Source organism: Bombus pascuorum, chromosome 5 (assembly GCF_905332965.1).
Source record: "Bombus pascuorum chromosome 5, iyBomPasc1.1, whole genome shotgun sequence".
In the NCBI taxonomy this organism is placed as follows: Eukaryota; Metazoa; Arthropoda; class Insecta; order Hymenoptera; family Apidae; genus Bombus; species Bombus pascuorum.
The window spans coordinates 17,533,796-17,548,714 of NC_083492.1; the positions used below are offsets into that span (position 1 = coordinate 17,533,796).

The window sequence follows — 14,919 nt, forward strand, 5'->3', positions numbered from 1 at the left end:
TTTCACGTAAATATCGTAAAAATGGCTTCTTTCGCATAAAATTTCTTACTCGATCGTCTTTTAGTTTTCGGACATATTATTATATACATTCCGTACTCAACAACCAACTCAGTGTTTTCGCGTTCACGGCCAACTTCCGTTAAAGGGGATGAAGATTCGAGAAAGCGACAATAAAACTGGATCGGACTTTGCGTTTGTAATCGACCCTCAAGGAAATCAGTGAGTATCGTGAATGGAGTATTGTCCCGTTTAAGTAAATTATTGAACTTAACAAGGTGTTAAAAGGACGAGGTCTCCATAGTTATTAAGAGGTCAATTGACTGTAAAGACTTCACTTAAGCGTACCATGCTCCCAATATAAATGTACCAGACGTATCAGTGAACATTTTCGTGGGCATTTATTCATTGAACAAATTTTCTCCTATTCGCCGTTATTTCGCGCATTCTCTTTCCTTTTTGTCGTTCTCTTGTATTTTTCTTATTTCTTTTTTCACGAAAAAAGTCATACATTTAAACGAAAAAATATTCACCTATATAATACATTCAAGTCGACGGTTTACGTAGGTCTTTAACAGTTGCCGCTAGTAACGAAGAAGAAAAAGAGAGATGGTTAGAAGACTTGAACATGGCTATAGCGCAAGCTGACGCAGATCCAAAGATGCCATATTTGAATTTGAAGGCTTGTAGTAAGTATCCTTAGCGGCAGAACCCTCGTTTATTCAACGAATATGAAGCAGAATTATTACTTACGTGATATACAATCAAATTTTAGGTTCAGCCGACGAAATGGGCGACGGTGTTGGGTTAGAAGGAGACCGAGGAAGTTGCGGAGGTGCTAAAGCTTCTCAACGAAGCAACACGACTGTACATGTTTGTTGGCATCGAAACACGAGTATCAGTTACAGTGACCAATTGCGAGCGTTTCAAGTAAATGAATAAAAATTTCTATCAAGCGAGTAAAGATGTATAATAGTTTTAAGGCATATACGTATTTATTTCAGAACCAACTTAGTGGATTTCTGTTACGGAAATTCAAGAATAGTAATGGTTGGCAAAAACTTTGGGTTGTCTTTACCAACTTTTGTTTATTCTTTTACAAATCGCACCGAGATGACTTTCCACTGGCTAGCTTACCATTGTTAGGATACACTGTAACCACTCCGTCAGAGAAAGATGGTATCAATAAAGATTTTGTTTTTAAGCTGCAATTTAAAAGTCACGTGTATTTCTTCCGCGCTGAGAGCGACTACACGTTTGGACGGTAAGAAAGATTTGCGATAAAGCACGATTAGAAATTTATCCTTCGAAATTTGTCTGACGGGACATGAATGTTTTTCAGGTGGGTAGAAGTGATTCGAAGCGCGACACAGCAAAGCCATGTGTCAAGTAGTTTTAATGGAAAAGAAGGATATTAATATACGTATTCTATAGAATGCTGAAATGATGTTAACGAAACATTTGAAGAGAATAGCGCTATATGCACCATTATTTCAAAGCGTTTTTCATCTTACGATATAGTATTAAAATCGAGAAATCTCAACATCTTCAGGACAGATCTATGTTAGCAGTAACGTTGCGGCCTTATTCTAGGACTGAAATCAAATATATACGATTGAAGTTGTAATCGACAATCAAATCAAAATCAAGAGCATCGAAAGAAAATGCAAGAAGATGATAAAAATATCGTAAAAAAGTCAAAGCATTCTGCTAATCTCCAAATTCGATTATTCCAAGAATCATTGATGTTAAGATATATCGCGTTCTTATCGGTTTCCTTGTACTTTAACTGATGCATAGTTAAAGATACGTTTGAAAATGGTGATAATTGGAATGTAAATATAATTATTTAGATCTAAGTGGATCGCATTTGTTCGAAATTTATATGAATCTGATATACGAATCTAAATGTATTTGGATTGCTGATAAGAATTTGTTGTCCATCATTCAAACGACGAAACTTCGATATAGATAGTGAAAAATGTATAGATATTAGCGTAAACCTTGGACCAATTTTATAATAGAATTTCTTTAGTCATCCATATAAAAAGACAATAATTTTGTTAGCGTACTGATAATTTTTTTTGTTATTAAATTAATATTAACAAGAGATATATATATAGAAAAGTTATTTCTCGCTATTATTAAGAATTTTATGATGTCATAATTGTTTTTGCTAGGTATTACTTTTTTGAAGTAATGCACGATTCAATTATACAAAGACTGGCTATGTGAATTTGACGAGAAATTTAGTACACGCATCATACGTGTCATATTTAATAATTTTACGTGTCATAATAAAAAAAAAAGGACCTATGCAATAATAATATGAATACACATATCCACGCGAATGACTCATCTATGCGAAAAATAAAAGTCCATAACTTAATGGTTATCTGTTTTTTTTTTTTTAGTTATTACGGTTGTTTTGTTATAATATAGAATTTAATTTATATATATATATATATATACACACATATACATATATTACATATACATAGAAATCAAAGAGAAAAAATTAGTTTTATACTCGCAGAACCGTACTCACAAGTGCGCATAGGATATATATATCCGAAAGGATGCCTCGTAAGAGATACATGGTTATCTTTAGCAAATTTTCGAAATGTTCGTACAGAGTAGCGTCGTTTAAATTGCCAAACTTGTACGTTTGTTTCAAAACAATTGTATCGTTTTCGTTTCGATACATTTGATAACGTAGATTCGAAATAAGTTGTTATGTAATATGATGTATCAATATTCCACAATAAACGTACATTGCTACTTTTAAGACTCTTTTAATCAATTACGGTAATGGATGTAGTTAAACTTACAATGTGGTTGTTAAGACATTCATTATGTACCTATGCACATACATATAAATAAGGAAAGAAATACATATTTATCTTTCAACATTCATCGCGAGTATGAAATGCACCCAATATATTCATGATCTTCTTTCTCAGATTAGGTTACTTTTGTTCATGTTAGTAGGTAAATGTATCGAGCCTCGGTGTAATCGTGTTGTTTTCCTTGTATTCATTGTGTATCGCGACATTTACAAAAGCTCGAAAGAAAAAAGTTCTCAATTACGAGATGCTGGAAATACCCATAATAAAATTCTAACAATTGTATGCGATATCCTTAATCGTTTCCTCGGTATCACGTTGATCTGAGTACCATTGATTAACGATAGATAATCATGTTCATATTATATATCATAATGGGAGCCAGTCAAACGAGTCTTTAACGTGAGAATTGCGAATGCAAACTATCCTTGTAGGAGAAGAAAACGATAAAATCGTAACCACGAAACGAAGAGAGCGGTATTTCCGCGAAATGAACTATCTGAACGTATTTTTAAAAATATAAAAGGAATCGTATAACTGTACTCGTCGCTTCATACGTATGTATAATCGATAGAATATTATTATGGTTAGGTCAATGTCTAACTAATAACATAGCTCCAAACATAAATCCGAGGTTATCAGCGTTTCTGTTCACGCGTACAACCTTCTATCGAAGCCCTGATCGTTGTTCGATGACGTTTGTTTGCTGATTTATCAATACCAGTAACGATTTTTTATTCGATGAAGCTTATACCAGTGATGCAACGAGACTAGCTACACCGATGTTCAAAAATGTTTTATGTCTTGCTACATTATCGACATTGCTTGCACAACAAAGCGATCATTGAATGAAAAAACACACACAAAATTTCCAATGACGTAACCCCCAGCAGCTAACTGGTTTTACCGAACGTTATCTTTTTATATTTTTTTGTTTCCATCGAAGGATATCCCGTTTCTAGGACAAGCAACGGAACCAGTGCCGCGGACATTGTTCCTATTGAATAATAATAATACAAAGTAAAGGGTAAAATAATAAATCCAACAATACATTCGATGCCTCTGCGGACGTTAATTAAAAGCCATATCGATAAATTTATTCGAAAAGCGTTTAGACGAAGGATACGCAAGAAAATAACTGTAAGGATCTCGTTAAGAGTTACATAGCTTCAAGGATTTTGACGTCGATATGACAAACACAGATATGTAAAGTGATACTTGAAAATATATATTTTTGTTTTATTCCTTCAACAAAGCATAATAATAACAATGCTATCTTAAAGTGTACAACAAATTTCAGCATTTGTTAAGAATGGACCAATAACAACAAACCAATGGCAAGGCATGTGACCGACAGAGAAAGAAAAGAATAACAGCATGTTTTGAAAGTGACGAGGGTCTCGGATCTGAACAGCGATCATTCAGAGATAGGAGAGTCTCGAAGAAAGCAAGATAGAACGATTAGACGCATTACGCGTTCATCATCGGTTACCTTAGCCTTGGTTGGCAGTTGTATTTTTTGCTCCTGTTGTACCGTTTCACGCTTGGAACAGCGTTCGAAGAAGCGGCAGTTGTTACAGGAAGAACCGCGGGTAATCAGAGTGGGAGGAACGATATAAAGATGAGCGTCTTGCGAACGATCGGAATAGAAGAATCGATCCTACAACATGTGGAGATATCGAACGATCGGGCTTTTTGCCTTACTGGCTCTTCTCTGCATTGACGCACAAGGTACATTTTCTACTAATTCTATTCTTCTCTGAGATTAAATTTTACGTGGTATGATTTCCACTTGCACTAAGTGATTGTTTCTCTTTTATATTCGTTTCTTCGTTACATCGTAAATTAAGTTACAAATTTAAGAGATTAAAAGTAATTGTGAATACTTATATCCCTCTCGGATTTAATGTCAACTTTGCCAAGCAATGTCTAATTTTAAAATTATAAAATATTTATTTAGCTGCAGAGACCAGAGCGAAACGTAACCCCCACGGATTTCACGATGCAGCCGCTGAAAGCAGTTTCCTGAAATCTCTTGCTGGTGTGGGTGGATTAGGTGGTGGACTAGGTGGTGGATTTGGCGGAGGATTTGGCGGAGGTTTCGGCGGTGGCGGTGGCGGCGGAGGTGGAGGTGGTGGCGGATTTGGTAGTGGTGGAGGATTCGGTTCTGGTGGTGGTTTTGGTGGTTCTAAGGGAGGACCTGGCTGCCATACCGGAGGTTGCGCTGGCAGTGGTGCCGGAAGTGGCGCAGGAGGTGGCGCAGGAGGTGGCGCAGGAGGTGGTGGAGGAGGTGGCCTAGGAGGTGGCCTAGGAAGTGGCCTAGGAAGTGGCCTAGGAGGTGGCCTAGGAAGTGGCCTAGGAGGTGGCCTAGGAAGCGGCCTAGGAGGTGGCCTCGGAAGTGGAGCTGGCGGGCACGGTGCAGGAGGGCACGGAGGAGCTGGTGGTCGACCTGGCGGTGGTGCCGGAGCATATGGTGGCTCCGCAGCTGGAGGTGGCGCTGGAGGATACGGTGGCTCCGGAGCTGGAGGTGGTTCTGGCGGTGGAGCTGGCGGTGGAGCTGGTAGTGGCGCTGGAGGTGGCGCTGGAGGATACGGAGGATCTGGCGCAGGAGGTGGCGCTGGAGGATACGGAGGATCTGGCGCTGGAGGTGGCGCTGGAGGATACGGAGGATCTGGCGCTGGGGGTGGTGCCGGGAGTCATGCGGGTATGTTGATTTTACAGACAAGTTGTCAATATTGCCTTTCATATAAACAATACTTTCTTCACATTGTCATTCTAACTTTTAAATTATCAGGGTCGAGTGGAGTAGTAAAAACTGGTGGATACGGTGGCGCAGGCGGCGGAGCCGGAGGTGGTGCTGGCGGACGCGGTAGTGGAGCTGGAGGACATGGTGGTGCAGGCGCCGGTGGTGGAGCTGGAGGATATGGTGGTGCAGGCGCCGGTGGTGGAGCTGGAGGATATGGTGGTGCAGGCGCCGGTGGTGGAGCTGGAGGATATGGTGGTGCAGGTGCCGGTGGTGGAGCTGGAGGTTATGGTGGACTAGGCGGTGGTGCTGGTGCTGGCGGACACGGTGGTGCCGGTGGTGGAGCTGGAGGTTACGGTGGTTCAGGTGCCGGAGGTGGTGCAGGTTCCGGTGGTGGAGCTGGGGGATATGGTGGTGCAGGCGCCGGTGGTGGAGCTGGAGGTTATGGTGGTCTAGGCGGTGGTGCTGGTGCTGGCGGACACGGTGGAGCAGGTGCCGGAGGTGGAGCTGGCGGATTTGGTGGAGCTGGTGCCGGAGGTGGAGCTGGCGGATTTGGTGGAGCTGGTGCTGGAGGTGGAGCTAGTGGACACGGCGGCGCAGGTGCCGGTGGTGGGGCTGGAGGATATGGTGGATCAGGCGCCGGTGGTGGAGCTGGCGGATATGGTGGATCAGGCGCCGGTGGTGGAGCTGGCGGATACGGTGGAGCAGGTGCCGGAGGTGGAGCTGGTGGATATGGTAACGCAGGTGGCAGAGGTGGAGCAGGTGGTCTAGGCGGAAGCGGTGGTTTTGGTGGTTACAAAGGAGCAGGCGCCACTTCCAGTGCCAGCGCCAACGCCAACGCCAACGCGAATGCTTATGCAACTGCGAGTGCCAGCGCTAATGCACATGCTCTTGCTAATTCAAATGCTCATGCATCCGCTACTGCGAATGCAAACGCTGGTGCCGGTCTCGGAGGAGGATACGGCGGTTACGACGGATACGGTGGTCCCGGTGGACATGGAGTCGAGTAAGTTAATCGATATTAATATATGAAACAAAATAATTTCTTCAAAGAATTAAGATAAAGTGACGAGCTATTCCCTTTTACTTATTTTTGACACCGCTGAATATAGAAATTATTCAACGGTTGACGAAATAATTAATTCAATGATTTTTGTCGAATTAGTCTTTTTTCCCGTATGGGCGATATCAACGAAGGAGTGAATAAGAGCGGAGGCGTGGACAAAGCCAAAGGTGTCTACAGCAGTAGCGCAGCCAACATCGATTCTACTGGAAAGGGATCGTACAAAGTATCGGCTGGAAAAGTAGTCTAAATGGTCTTACCGGAGGAGGTTGAAGCCGACATTTACGATAGAAGACGAACAAGAATTTGATCTGTGATGAAAGGCTTGCGCGGGGCTCGATTCACGTATCGCTATTTTTACTGTTTATACCTAGTCTGTCTTTATTGTATTCAATGAATAAAATGCGTGGGCGAATCTCGCGTAGCGCTAAACCTTTAAAATACCTCCTCTTTAAAATAGTAGATTCATATGACGTAAACTGTGCAGTTCGAATAAACGATTCATTCTTACTTATTTGCGTCTATAAAATATTACTGGATATGTCCTTTGCCCGACCATTGCGTATGCTTCTGGAGATAAAGCCAAGCGGAGATTTTTTAAACTGAAGTTTATTTAATTATTATCTTTTATCGGCTAACTACGAATTAATTTCCGGTTGATTTTTCTGAAAACGATATTCTGAATCGTAGAACTTTTGTAGTCATATAGATAATTCATATGACTTTTAACGTGAATCCCAAGGTAACAGGAGTTTATTACGCGTTATTATCACTAATAATGCATCGTATGTTTATATGACTCGTTCGATAAAATTATCTTTTCACAGCTATTGGATACAACGAGGATATGTTTAACTGCAGATTCAAGATCCTCCCACTGATATGAATAATTCATAAGTTAAGACGCGTAATGTATATACATACTTACAAAGTCTATCTTTGGGATATGTCAGTGACATAAGTGGTATTTCCGCATACACGATGTTACATTTAAATTCATGTGTAAAACCACGTTTGTCACACTTCGCGTCAAAGATACTGTTATCCAATCCATTTGTATGAGAACCAACGATTTATTATCCCTACTTTATGTCGGATACTTCTTTACCACATGCGACTAGAATGTTGAGAATGAAGGAAAAATGTTATCTTTTGTATGTTTGCCTTTTATAACAAACTTGAATTCGAACATTGGCGATCGATGATATATTTCGGTGTATTTAAGAACAATCAACAACATCCTCGAGCGATCTTGCCATTTGGCCATGATTTGAAGGATAATTTTAAAAAGTGATTCTTCAAAAATAATTCTTTTTATTGATACATTATCACATGCATTAAATCTGTTTAACATCATATTTCATTCCTCAGTTACGTCATTATCCATTAAATACCAATCTCGATAACAATCGCCGTATAATAAGAATACAATCTCTTCGAAGAATTGACATTAATTACCGGCGAATTATCAAGGCGCGTGTAGAAAATTCCATGTGTAAAAAGAACGGTAATTTTGTTCGTACATCGATTTATTTGTATTATAAAAGATGAATAGGTAAAACGAGTTACGAATAGAAGTACAAACGATGCAGAGTAAAACAGTCGTTTACGTAATTTGCGGATAATTGAAATTTATCTTCTCCTGGAAATATCGTTCGTTTCCGTCGCTTAGCCTTTCACGAAAGTGGGTTGTGCACCTGCCCAGCCTGAAACAGCGTTTTATTTTTTAAAGCCCGATTCTTTGGCTATTTATGCAGACACATACGAACTGGATTTACAAAACTTACTGCTAGCACTGCTACTCGCATAAGCGGAAGCTCCGCTCGAGGACAAAGCACCGCTTCCAGCTTGACTTCCTGCCGACGCTCCACTGGAAGCCCAACTTCCACTGTTTGCTTGTCCGAAACCCGTATTCGGTGCTAAAAACCAATATATTGTTTCGATTTTGTCATACCTTAACTGAAAGTACCTTATGAATACCTTATATATACCTTATATATACCTTATATATACCTTATGAATTTAAAATGAATTTTAAACAACAGAGACATAAATATTAAAAAATTAAAGATCACAACAACGGTGATAATCATCAATATCATATACATAGAATAACATATACATCATATACATATGTAACATATACATAGAATAATTTCTATATATAGCTATACACATACAACCCTATAACGTAGTAGGATTACATAACGTCACAGACATTAAAAGAACGGAAATTAATCGACGTACCCGATAATTATTATTAATTAACGGTTCATGCCTGTGATTTATGTTTTATCAGAAGCGAGATCTCATTGATCAAACTGATACGTTGGATGAAGAAAATAAAAATCCAAATAGAAGTGTTTCGATAGTAGACCTTGAAACGTTTTCCTATCTCCGGGAGTTTATACTCACTGGAATTTATATTACCTATATTAATCTTCATCGAAGATCTCTGTCTAATCTTTCATGATCCGAAGCCTACTTTCTGCTTTATGTCGAGAAATTTGAATTTGCATAACGATGTTGTAATCGACACGATATAACAGAATCTCGAAATATTGGTATGATTAGCGTCTTTCTAGTAAGTATATTTTTCTAGAAAGTATGTATTTCGCCAATCTAGTAAACATTAACAAAATTACGAGGTAAAATTATTGATAGCAAATAAACATACCAACTCCAGAACCAGAATTGGCGTGTGAAGAAGCTTGTGCACTGCTAAAAGCTCCAGAAAGTGCATCACCGAAAAGATTTCCAAATCCTCCCGGACCGATTCCAACACCTCCTCCGCTTCCCGAGCCACGGTTTGTTGTGGATGGATTTCTCACGGCTGAAGAGCTTCCGTCGTTCGTTGAACCTGAATTCCAAATCGAGCCAGGGTAATGATTGGAATGTTCTTGTTGTGTTTTATCGCCAAAGGAAGGACTTTCATTCGTTTGACTCAGTCCGCTGTTACCCGTGTTACTACCTGGAGCAAACGATCCTCCAGAAATTGAATTAGGCGTGGCATCAATTCCGATGTCTCCCCTTCCGTGCCCTAATCCACTAAGGAAAGGATTATCTTTGCCAATAGGCTTAGGTGCCTGTCCTCCGATCGAAACAACGTTCTTGCCATCGTTGCCTGGACTCGCTGCTACTCCTGGACCAGCATGACTCCAAGCTCCTGCTCCCGCGACTGCACCTGCAGTTCCTTGCAGGAAAGGATTTCCATAACCGATTGGCTTACTAGTAGGTGTTAGCTGAGGACCACCTAAGATAGATGTCTTTTAGTATCCACAGCAAGCACAAATGAAAAGAGATACATATAATTTTTCCTATTAATTACCAGCACCAGGACTAGGAATCTTTCCAGTTAAGAAAGGGTTCGACAGATACGACCCTACTCCTTCTCCAGGAATTTTATTCGTTGTTTCAGTCTTGTAAACGTATGAAGGATTGTTTGGTCCAGATGTACACCCGTCGCTGGTTCCAGATGTACAACCTTGCGGACCAGTTCCAGGCGTGATTTGTTGAGGACTTTGCGAAAAATCATTTGGGTTTGCTTCAAAACCTCCGAATGGTTTAGAAGCCTTATTAACGCCTACTGAAAGATCGTTTGGACTACAAGGCTTGTAATCTGGAGATCCATTCAGACTTGTTCCACTGCTGCATCCGCTCCCAGTTCCACAACCTTGAGATCCATTTGTGCAACCCTTATCTGTTTCTCTCGATGGATAAGAATTAAGTTCATGCGAAGTTGTTGTGCTGGGGCCACCATAAGGAGCAGGTTGGAAAGAAGGCTTTGCCGTTCCGGTATTATCATGAGGAGCAGGCTGATAAGAGGGCTTTGTTGTTCCGGTACCCCCATAAGGAGCAGGTTGGTAAGAAGGCTTTGCCGTTCCGGTATTATCATGAGGAGCAGGCTGATAAGAGGGCTTTGTTGTTCCTGTACCCCCATAAGGAGCAGGTTGGTAAGAAGGCTTTGCCGTTCCGGTACCACCATAAGGAGCGGGTTGGTAAGAAGGCTTTGCCGTTCCAGTATTATCATGAGGAGCAGGACGGTAGGAAGGCTCTGTCGTTCCAGGACCACCGTAAGGAGCAGGCTGATAAGAGGGCTTTGGCTTTCCGATACCCCCATAAGGAGCAGGTTGGTAAGAAGGTGGTGTTTTTCCGGTATCACTGTAAGGTGCTCCCGTAGATGCATGAGGTTTAACCCCTGAAGGGCTTCCTGGTACAGGATTTACGTTCACATAAAAGATCTTGCTATCTCCGTCTTTGGGAGTACCGTGTTTAGGTGCTGTACCCGAAGAACTTCCTTTAACACCAGTGTAATTAGGCTTTTGAGTTCCGTAAGGAACGTTTCCATTTGGAGAACCTGAAGACCCTGGCGTCTGTGCAGATGGAGACCCATAAGAAGGAATGCCGTGTGAATAAACGGGATTGGAAGTCGATGGACCTCTTGCAGGATGGCTAGAATCGACACCGCTTCCAGTGGTCGGCGCACCAGTTCCCGCGTACGCTGTACTTGAAGCTACAGCGTTTGCATTAGGATTTTGAGGGCTTGTCGGATATACTGAATTTCCTAAGTTTCCCGGTCTGGCTGTATTTCCAGAGTTCCATGGAGATCCTCCGTATGGCCCCGTACCAGAACCAGTGTTACTTTTCGGCAACCCACTACCAGGATATTGCCCTTGTCCCGCGGGAGAACCGTGCGGAGAACCGGAAGCACTGCTTTGAGGCGATCCACTACCAGGATATTGTCCTTGTCCCGCAGGAGAACCGCATGGAGAACCGGGAGGACAGCTTTGAGGCGATCCACTTCCCGGATATTGGCCTTTTCCTACGGGAGAACCGTATGGAGGACCGGAAGGACTGCTTTGAGGCGATCCACTACCAGGATATTGTCCTTGTCCCGCAGGAGAACCGTGCGGAGAACCCGAAGGACTGCTTTGAGGCGATCCACTTCCCGGATATTGGCCTTTTCCTATGGGAGAACCGCATGGAGAACCGGGAGGACAGCTTTGAGGCGATCCACTTCCCGGATATTGCCCTTGTCCCGCGGGAGAACCGTGCGGAGAACCGGAAGGACTGCTTTGAGGCGATCCACTTCCCGGATATTGGCCTTTTCCTACGGGAGAACCGCATGGAGAACCGGGAGGACAGCTTTGAGGCGATCCACTTCCCGGATATTGGCCTTGTCCCGCGGGAGAACCGTGCGGAGAACCGGAAGGACTGCTTTGAGGCGATCCACTTCCCGGATATTGGCCTTTTCCTATGGGAGAACCGCATGGAGAACCGGGAGGACAGCTTTGAGGCGATCCACTTCCCGGATATTGCCCTTGTCCCACGGGAGAACCGTGCGGAGAACCGGAAGGACTGCTTTGAGGCGATCCACTTCCCGGATATTGGTCTTTTCCTACGGGAGAACCGCATGGAGAACCGGGAGGACAGCTTTGAGGCGATCCACTTCCCGGATATTGCCCTTGTCCTGCGGGAGAACCGTGCGGAGAACCAGAAGGACTGCTTTGAGGCGATCCACTTCCCGGATATTGGCCTTTTCCTACGGGAGAACCGTGTGGAGAACCGGAAGGACTGCTTTGAGGCGATCCACTACCAGGATATTGGCCTTGTCCCGCAGGAGAACCGTGTGGAGAACCGTATGGAGAACCGGAAGGACTGCTTTGAGGCGATCCACTTACAGGATACTGGCCTCGTGTCGGATTTGGTCCATAAGATGATGCAAAGGGACTGTCTTGTGATCTCGGTCGATCAACAGATTTATCGGCACAACTGGCATCATAAGGACTGCTGGAACATCCGGCTGGAGATCCTTGAGGATTATATACCGCTGTTGGACCCGTGGAATGAACAGGACTTTCCTTCTGAACATTTGCGGGGTTGCCGGAGAATGGCAGTGGAGATTGTTTTACAGGACCAACACCGCTTGGACCTAAATTAGAGATCGACTAATGTAATCTTTATGCATTTTGTTAAAAATTTTCGATTGTAGATTTGAATACTTTCAAAAAATTTGAATAATGTATTTGCGAATTTTATCTATTTATATTATATTATATTTATATTATTTATTGTCGAAAATTATTCAGAATTTCACGGTCAAGCAGATGAATTTATATATAAGACAAAACTGGTGTTTGCTTGACTCATTGAATCGGCATCGTTAAATAAGATGTAAAAATTCTAGCTAACCTTGAGCACAGCCGGTGCCGTGTTGATAATTGCCGGAGCATCCAGAACCTGTTTTTGGACCACTATTCCAGCTTCCATCGCTGGTAGGACTCGATACATCCGCATTCGGTAAACTTCCAGAGTTCCAATTGTTAGAAGGATGCGAAGCTGTTCCAGGTGAACCACCGAACCCTTGGTTCCAGGCGGGTTTGGGCGTAGTTCCAGAACCTGTGTTCCATCCTGATCCAGGTTGCTGACCGGTTACAGGGAACGCTTTGTTCCATGGTGAACCTGAGCTCGAGCTCCCATGTTCAGGGCGTCCTCCTTTAACTGGCGTTGTTCCAAATGGAGCGCCACTTCCACTGCTCGCAGTGTGTGGTCCTTGACCGTTGGGATTAGGCACTCCTAATTTCTGTACGCCCGGAGGCGATCCTCCTTTATTTTTCTGTCCGTGATAATGACCGTGTTCTCTATACTGTCCATCGTCCCCGTCGTCGCAATCGTCTTCGTCTTTTTCTTCTGGTTCAGTTTCATCCTCGTCTTTCTCCCAGTAATCGTCATCTTCCCACTTGCACTTAGGGCAGCCACCACGCTGATTTCCTTTGACTCCACCGTTTGGCTGATTATTGCCATTGTAGCCAGTGTTATCGTAACTGCGAATTCCTTTGTGCCCGTCATGGCTCCCATCAACCGCAGGTAGGCTTCCGATTCCAGTAAATGCGTTACTCAACGAGAATGCGCTTGCACCTGCATTCGCGTATGCGTTTGCGGATGCCGAGGCGCTGCCTATTCTCGGAAATAATGAAAACAGTTAATAAAGATCTCATCGATTTATCCTCTACATTTTAAAATACGATACATACTGTGCGCTAGACTACTGCTTCCGCCACTTCCTTCGTGCGCTCCTAAAAGTAACAGATTACAGTTTAATATCGTTGTGTGAGTGTTTTATCGTAGATATCTTCTTTCCGTGGCCAAAGTATTATATAATAATGATGGATCGTTATAGAAAAAAAAGAACGATGTGGAAACGAGAGAAAAAAGATGAATAATGTCGTTTACCTGAACCAACAATGACCGTGGCGATTAGAAGGGCGAACATCGAGAACCGGATTGTTTGATTTATCCCGATCATCCTAAGATTGCTTGGCACGGTCGAGTCCTTGATTGTTCGACACGAGCTTCAAGTCATTGCGAGGCGAGTCTCGATCGAATACTTCTATATATAAGGATACCCCCGGCAGTGAAAGGATGCATCGCGTTCAAGTGTCATCCCCGACCGTGAAGATACGCATCCGAATGTCGGTGGCAATGAGTAATACTTGTTTGACTCTTTCTACCAGACGGTGTTCGCACCTAACGATAGGTACGCCGATCGGCTAGTTTCAACCAGCCGGCTTCGTCGCGACTACGTCATCCGGCTTTAGGAGTTTCCACGAGATACACGATTCGCCACACGTTTCTTTTGAAAAGGAAGGAGTATCATGCAAATCGGAGCGTAACCCATCCTTGCTTTTTTGAATTTATGACACTGCTTGGCATTACTTGTTGCAATATTTGACATTCCTCTCCAGTGATTTTATTTTCGTCTCCTACGTCGCCGTTCAGCCATTTAACAACTCTTGTTCGCTTATTTTGTTGTGAATAAGTTAGTTACGAGCAGAAAAGAAAATATCCAAACGTCGCAGTCGTGGCGACTTCGACGCTCGCTCGGGAAATATGTTCTATTTCTAAGTTTGCATTATTTCCATTTGTATTAGAGGCGTACCGAATTTTCTATGTCTATAGAAAATTATGCTATCTTCCGTAAAACAATAATACATATGATTCCATGCACTTTCTGCGAATCGTGGAAAAGAGAATCAATGATCGTTATGTATGTATAATTGTTACCGCATGATCGCAGAATTATTTATAGAACACGCGCTTTGTTTCATCAAATGTCGATATCCCGGATAGGAGATTATATCGGAATATGGGAAAACCACTGACATTCAGCTCATTAATATTTTTCAATTCGGATAATCGTATGATTCGTATGATTCGGGATGATTCAGAATCGTATGATTTATTTTAGATGCCTTATCCATGTAAATCGT

General features: G+C 42.6%; 3 protein-coding genes across 12 annotated transcripts in view; 2 read left to right on the forward strand and 1 right to left on the reverse strand.

Annotated features, from left to right (window-relative positions):
- The window catches only part of LOC132906752 (FERM, ARHGEF and pleckstrin domain-containing protein 1-like), a 28,816-nt gene extending 26,031 nt beyond the window's left edge, over positions 1 to 2,785 (forward strand). For all 4 annotated transcript variants that reach the window (XM_060959226.1, XM_060959229.1, XM_060959227.1 and 1 more), the window contains exons 17-21: positions 65 to 219; positions 565 to 686; positions 773 to 927; positions 1,002 to 1,261; positions 1,340 to 2,785. In XM_060959226.1, coding sequence (XP_060815209.1) covers positions 65 to 219; positions 565 to 686; positions 773 to 927; positions 1,002 to 1,261; positions 1,340 to 1,415 — 768 coding nt within the window. In that variant the 3' untranslated portion in view covers positions 1,416 to 2,785. The remainder of the gene's footprint in view (positions 1 to 64; positions 220 to 564; positions 687 to 772; positions 928 to 1,001; positions 1,262 to 1,339) is intronic.
- A 1,646-nt stretch (positions 2,786 to 4,431) lies between these two features.
- LOC132906761 (uncharacterized) lies at positions 4,432 to 7,163 on the forward strand. 5 transcript variants are annotated; one of them, XM_060959258.1, is made up of 5 exons: positions 4,432 to 4,574; positions 4,804 to 5,547; positions 5,638 to 5,970; positions 6,007 to 6,592; positions 6,752 to 7,163. In XM_060959258.1, the coding sequence occupies exons 1-5, from the start codon at positions 4,511 to 4,513 to the stop codon at positions 6,897 to 6,899; spliced, it is 1,875 nt and encodes a 624-aa protein (XP_060815241.1). In that variant the 5' UTR covers positions 4,432 to 4,510; the 3' UTR covers positions 6,900 to 7,163. The 5 variants fall into 5 exon arrangements, with proteins under 5 accessions (XP_060815241.1, XP_060815242.1, XP_060815244.1 ...); XM_060959259.1 differs by having other exon boundaries at positions 5,638 to 5,916; positions 5,971 to 6,592; XM_060959261.1 differs by having other exon boundaries at positions 5,638 to 5,916.
- Positions 7,164 to 7,943: 780 nt separating this feature from the next.
- LOC132906750 (fibroin heavy chain-like) lies at positions 7,944 to 14,227 on the reverse strand. 3 transcript variants are annotated; one of them, XM_060959219.1, is made up of 8 exons: positions 13,883 to 14,227; positions 13,684 to 13,725; positions 12,842 to 13,606; positions 12,318 to 12,581; positions 9,978 to 12,161; positions 9,327 to 9,902; positions 8,437 to 8,568; positions 7,944 to 8,355 (listed from the first exon to the last, which is right to left on the reverse strand). In XM_060959219.1, exons 1-8 carry the CDS (start codon positions 13,953 to 13,955, stop codon positions 8,318 to 8,320), a joined length of 4,074 nt encoding a protein of 1,357 aa, XP_060815202.1. In that variant the 5' UTR covers positions 13,956 to 14,227; the 3' UTR covers positions 7,944 to 8,317. The 3 variants fall into 3 exon arrangements, with proteins under 3 accessions (XP_060815202.1, XP_060815201.1, XP_060815200.1); XM_060959218.1 differs by having other exon boundaries at positions 9,327 to 9,509; positions 9,609 to 9,902; positions 9,978 to 12,581; XM_060959217.1 differs by having other exon boundaries at positions 9,978 to 12,581; positions 13,883 to 14,226.
- Between the last annotated feature and the right edge of the window lie 692 nt (positions 14,228 to 14,919).

Coding starts and splice junctions, on each gene's coding strand:
- LOC132906761 (XM_060959257.1), top strand. CDS start 4,511: ATGTGGAGATATCGAACGATCGGGCTTTTTGCCTTACTGGCTCTTCTC. Junction 4,575..4,803: donor TCTCTGCATTGACGCACAAG/GTACATTTTCTA, acceptor ATATTTATTTAG/CTGCAGAGACCAGAGCGAAA. Junction 6,593..6,751: donor CCCGGTGGACATGGAGTCGA/GTAAGTTAATCG, acceptor TTGTCGAATTAG/TCTTTTTTCCCGTATGGGCG.
- LOC132906750 (XM_060959217.1), bottom strand. CDS start 13,955: ATGATCGGGATAAATCAAACAATCCGGTTCTCGATGTTCGCCCTTCTA. Junction 13,726..13,882: donor CACGGTCATTGTTGGTTCAG/GTAAACGACATT, acceptor TGTTACTTTTAG/GAGCGCACGAAGGAAGTGGC. Junction 12,582..12,841: donor CGGCACCGGCTGTGCTCAAG/GTTAGCTAGAAT, acceptor TCTCTAATTTAG/GTCCAAGCGGTGTTGGTCCT.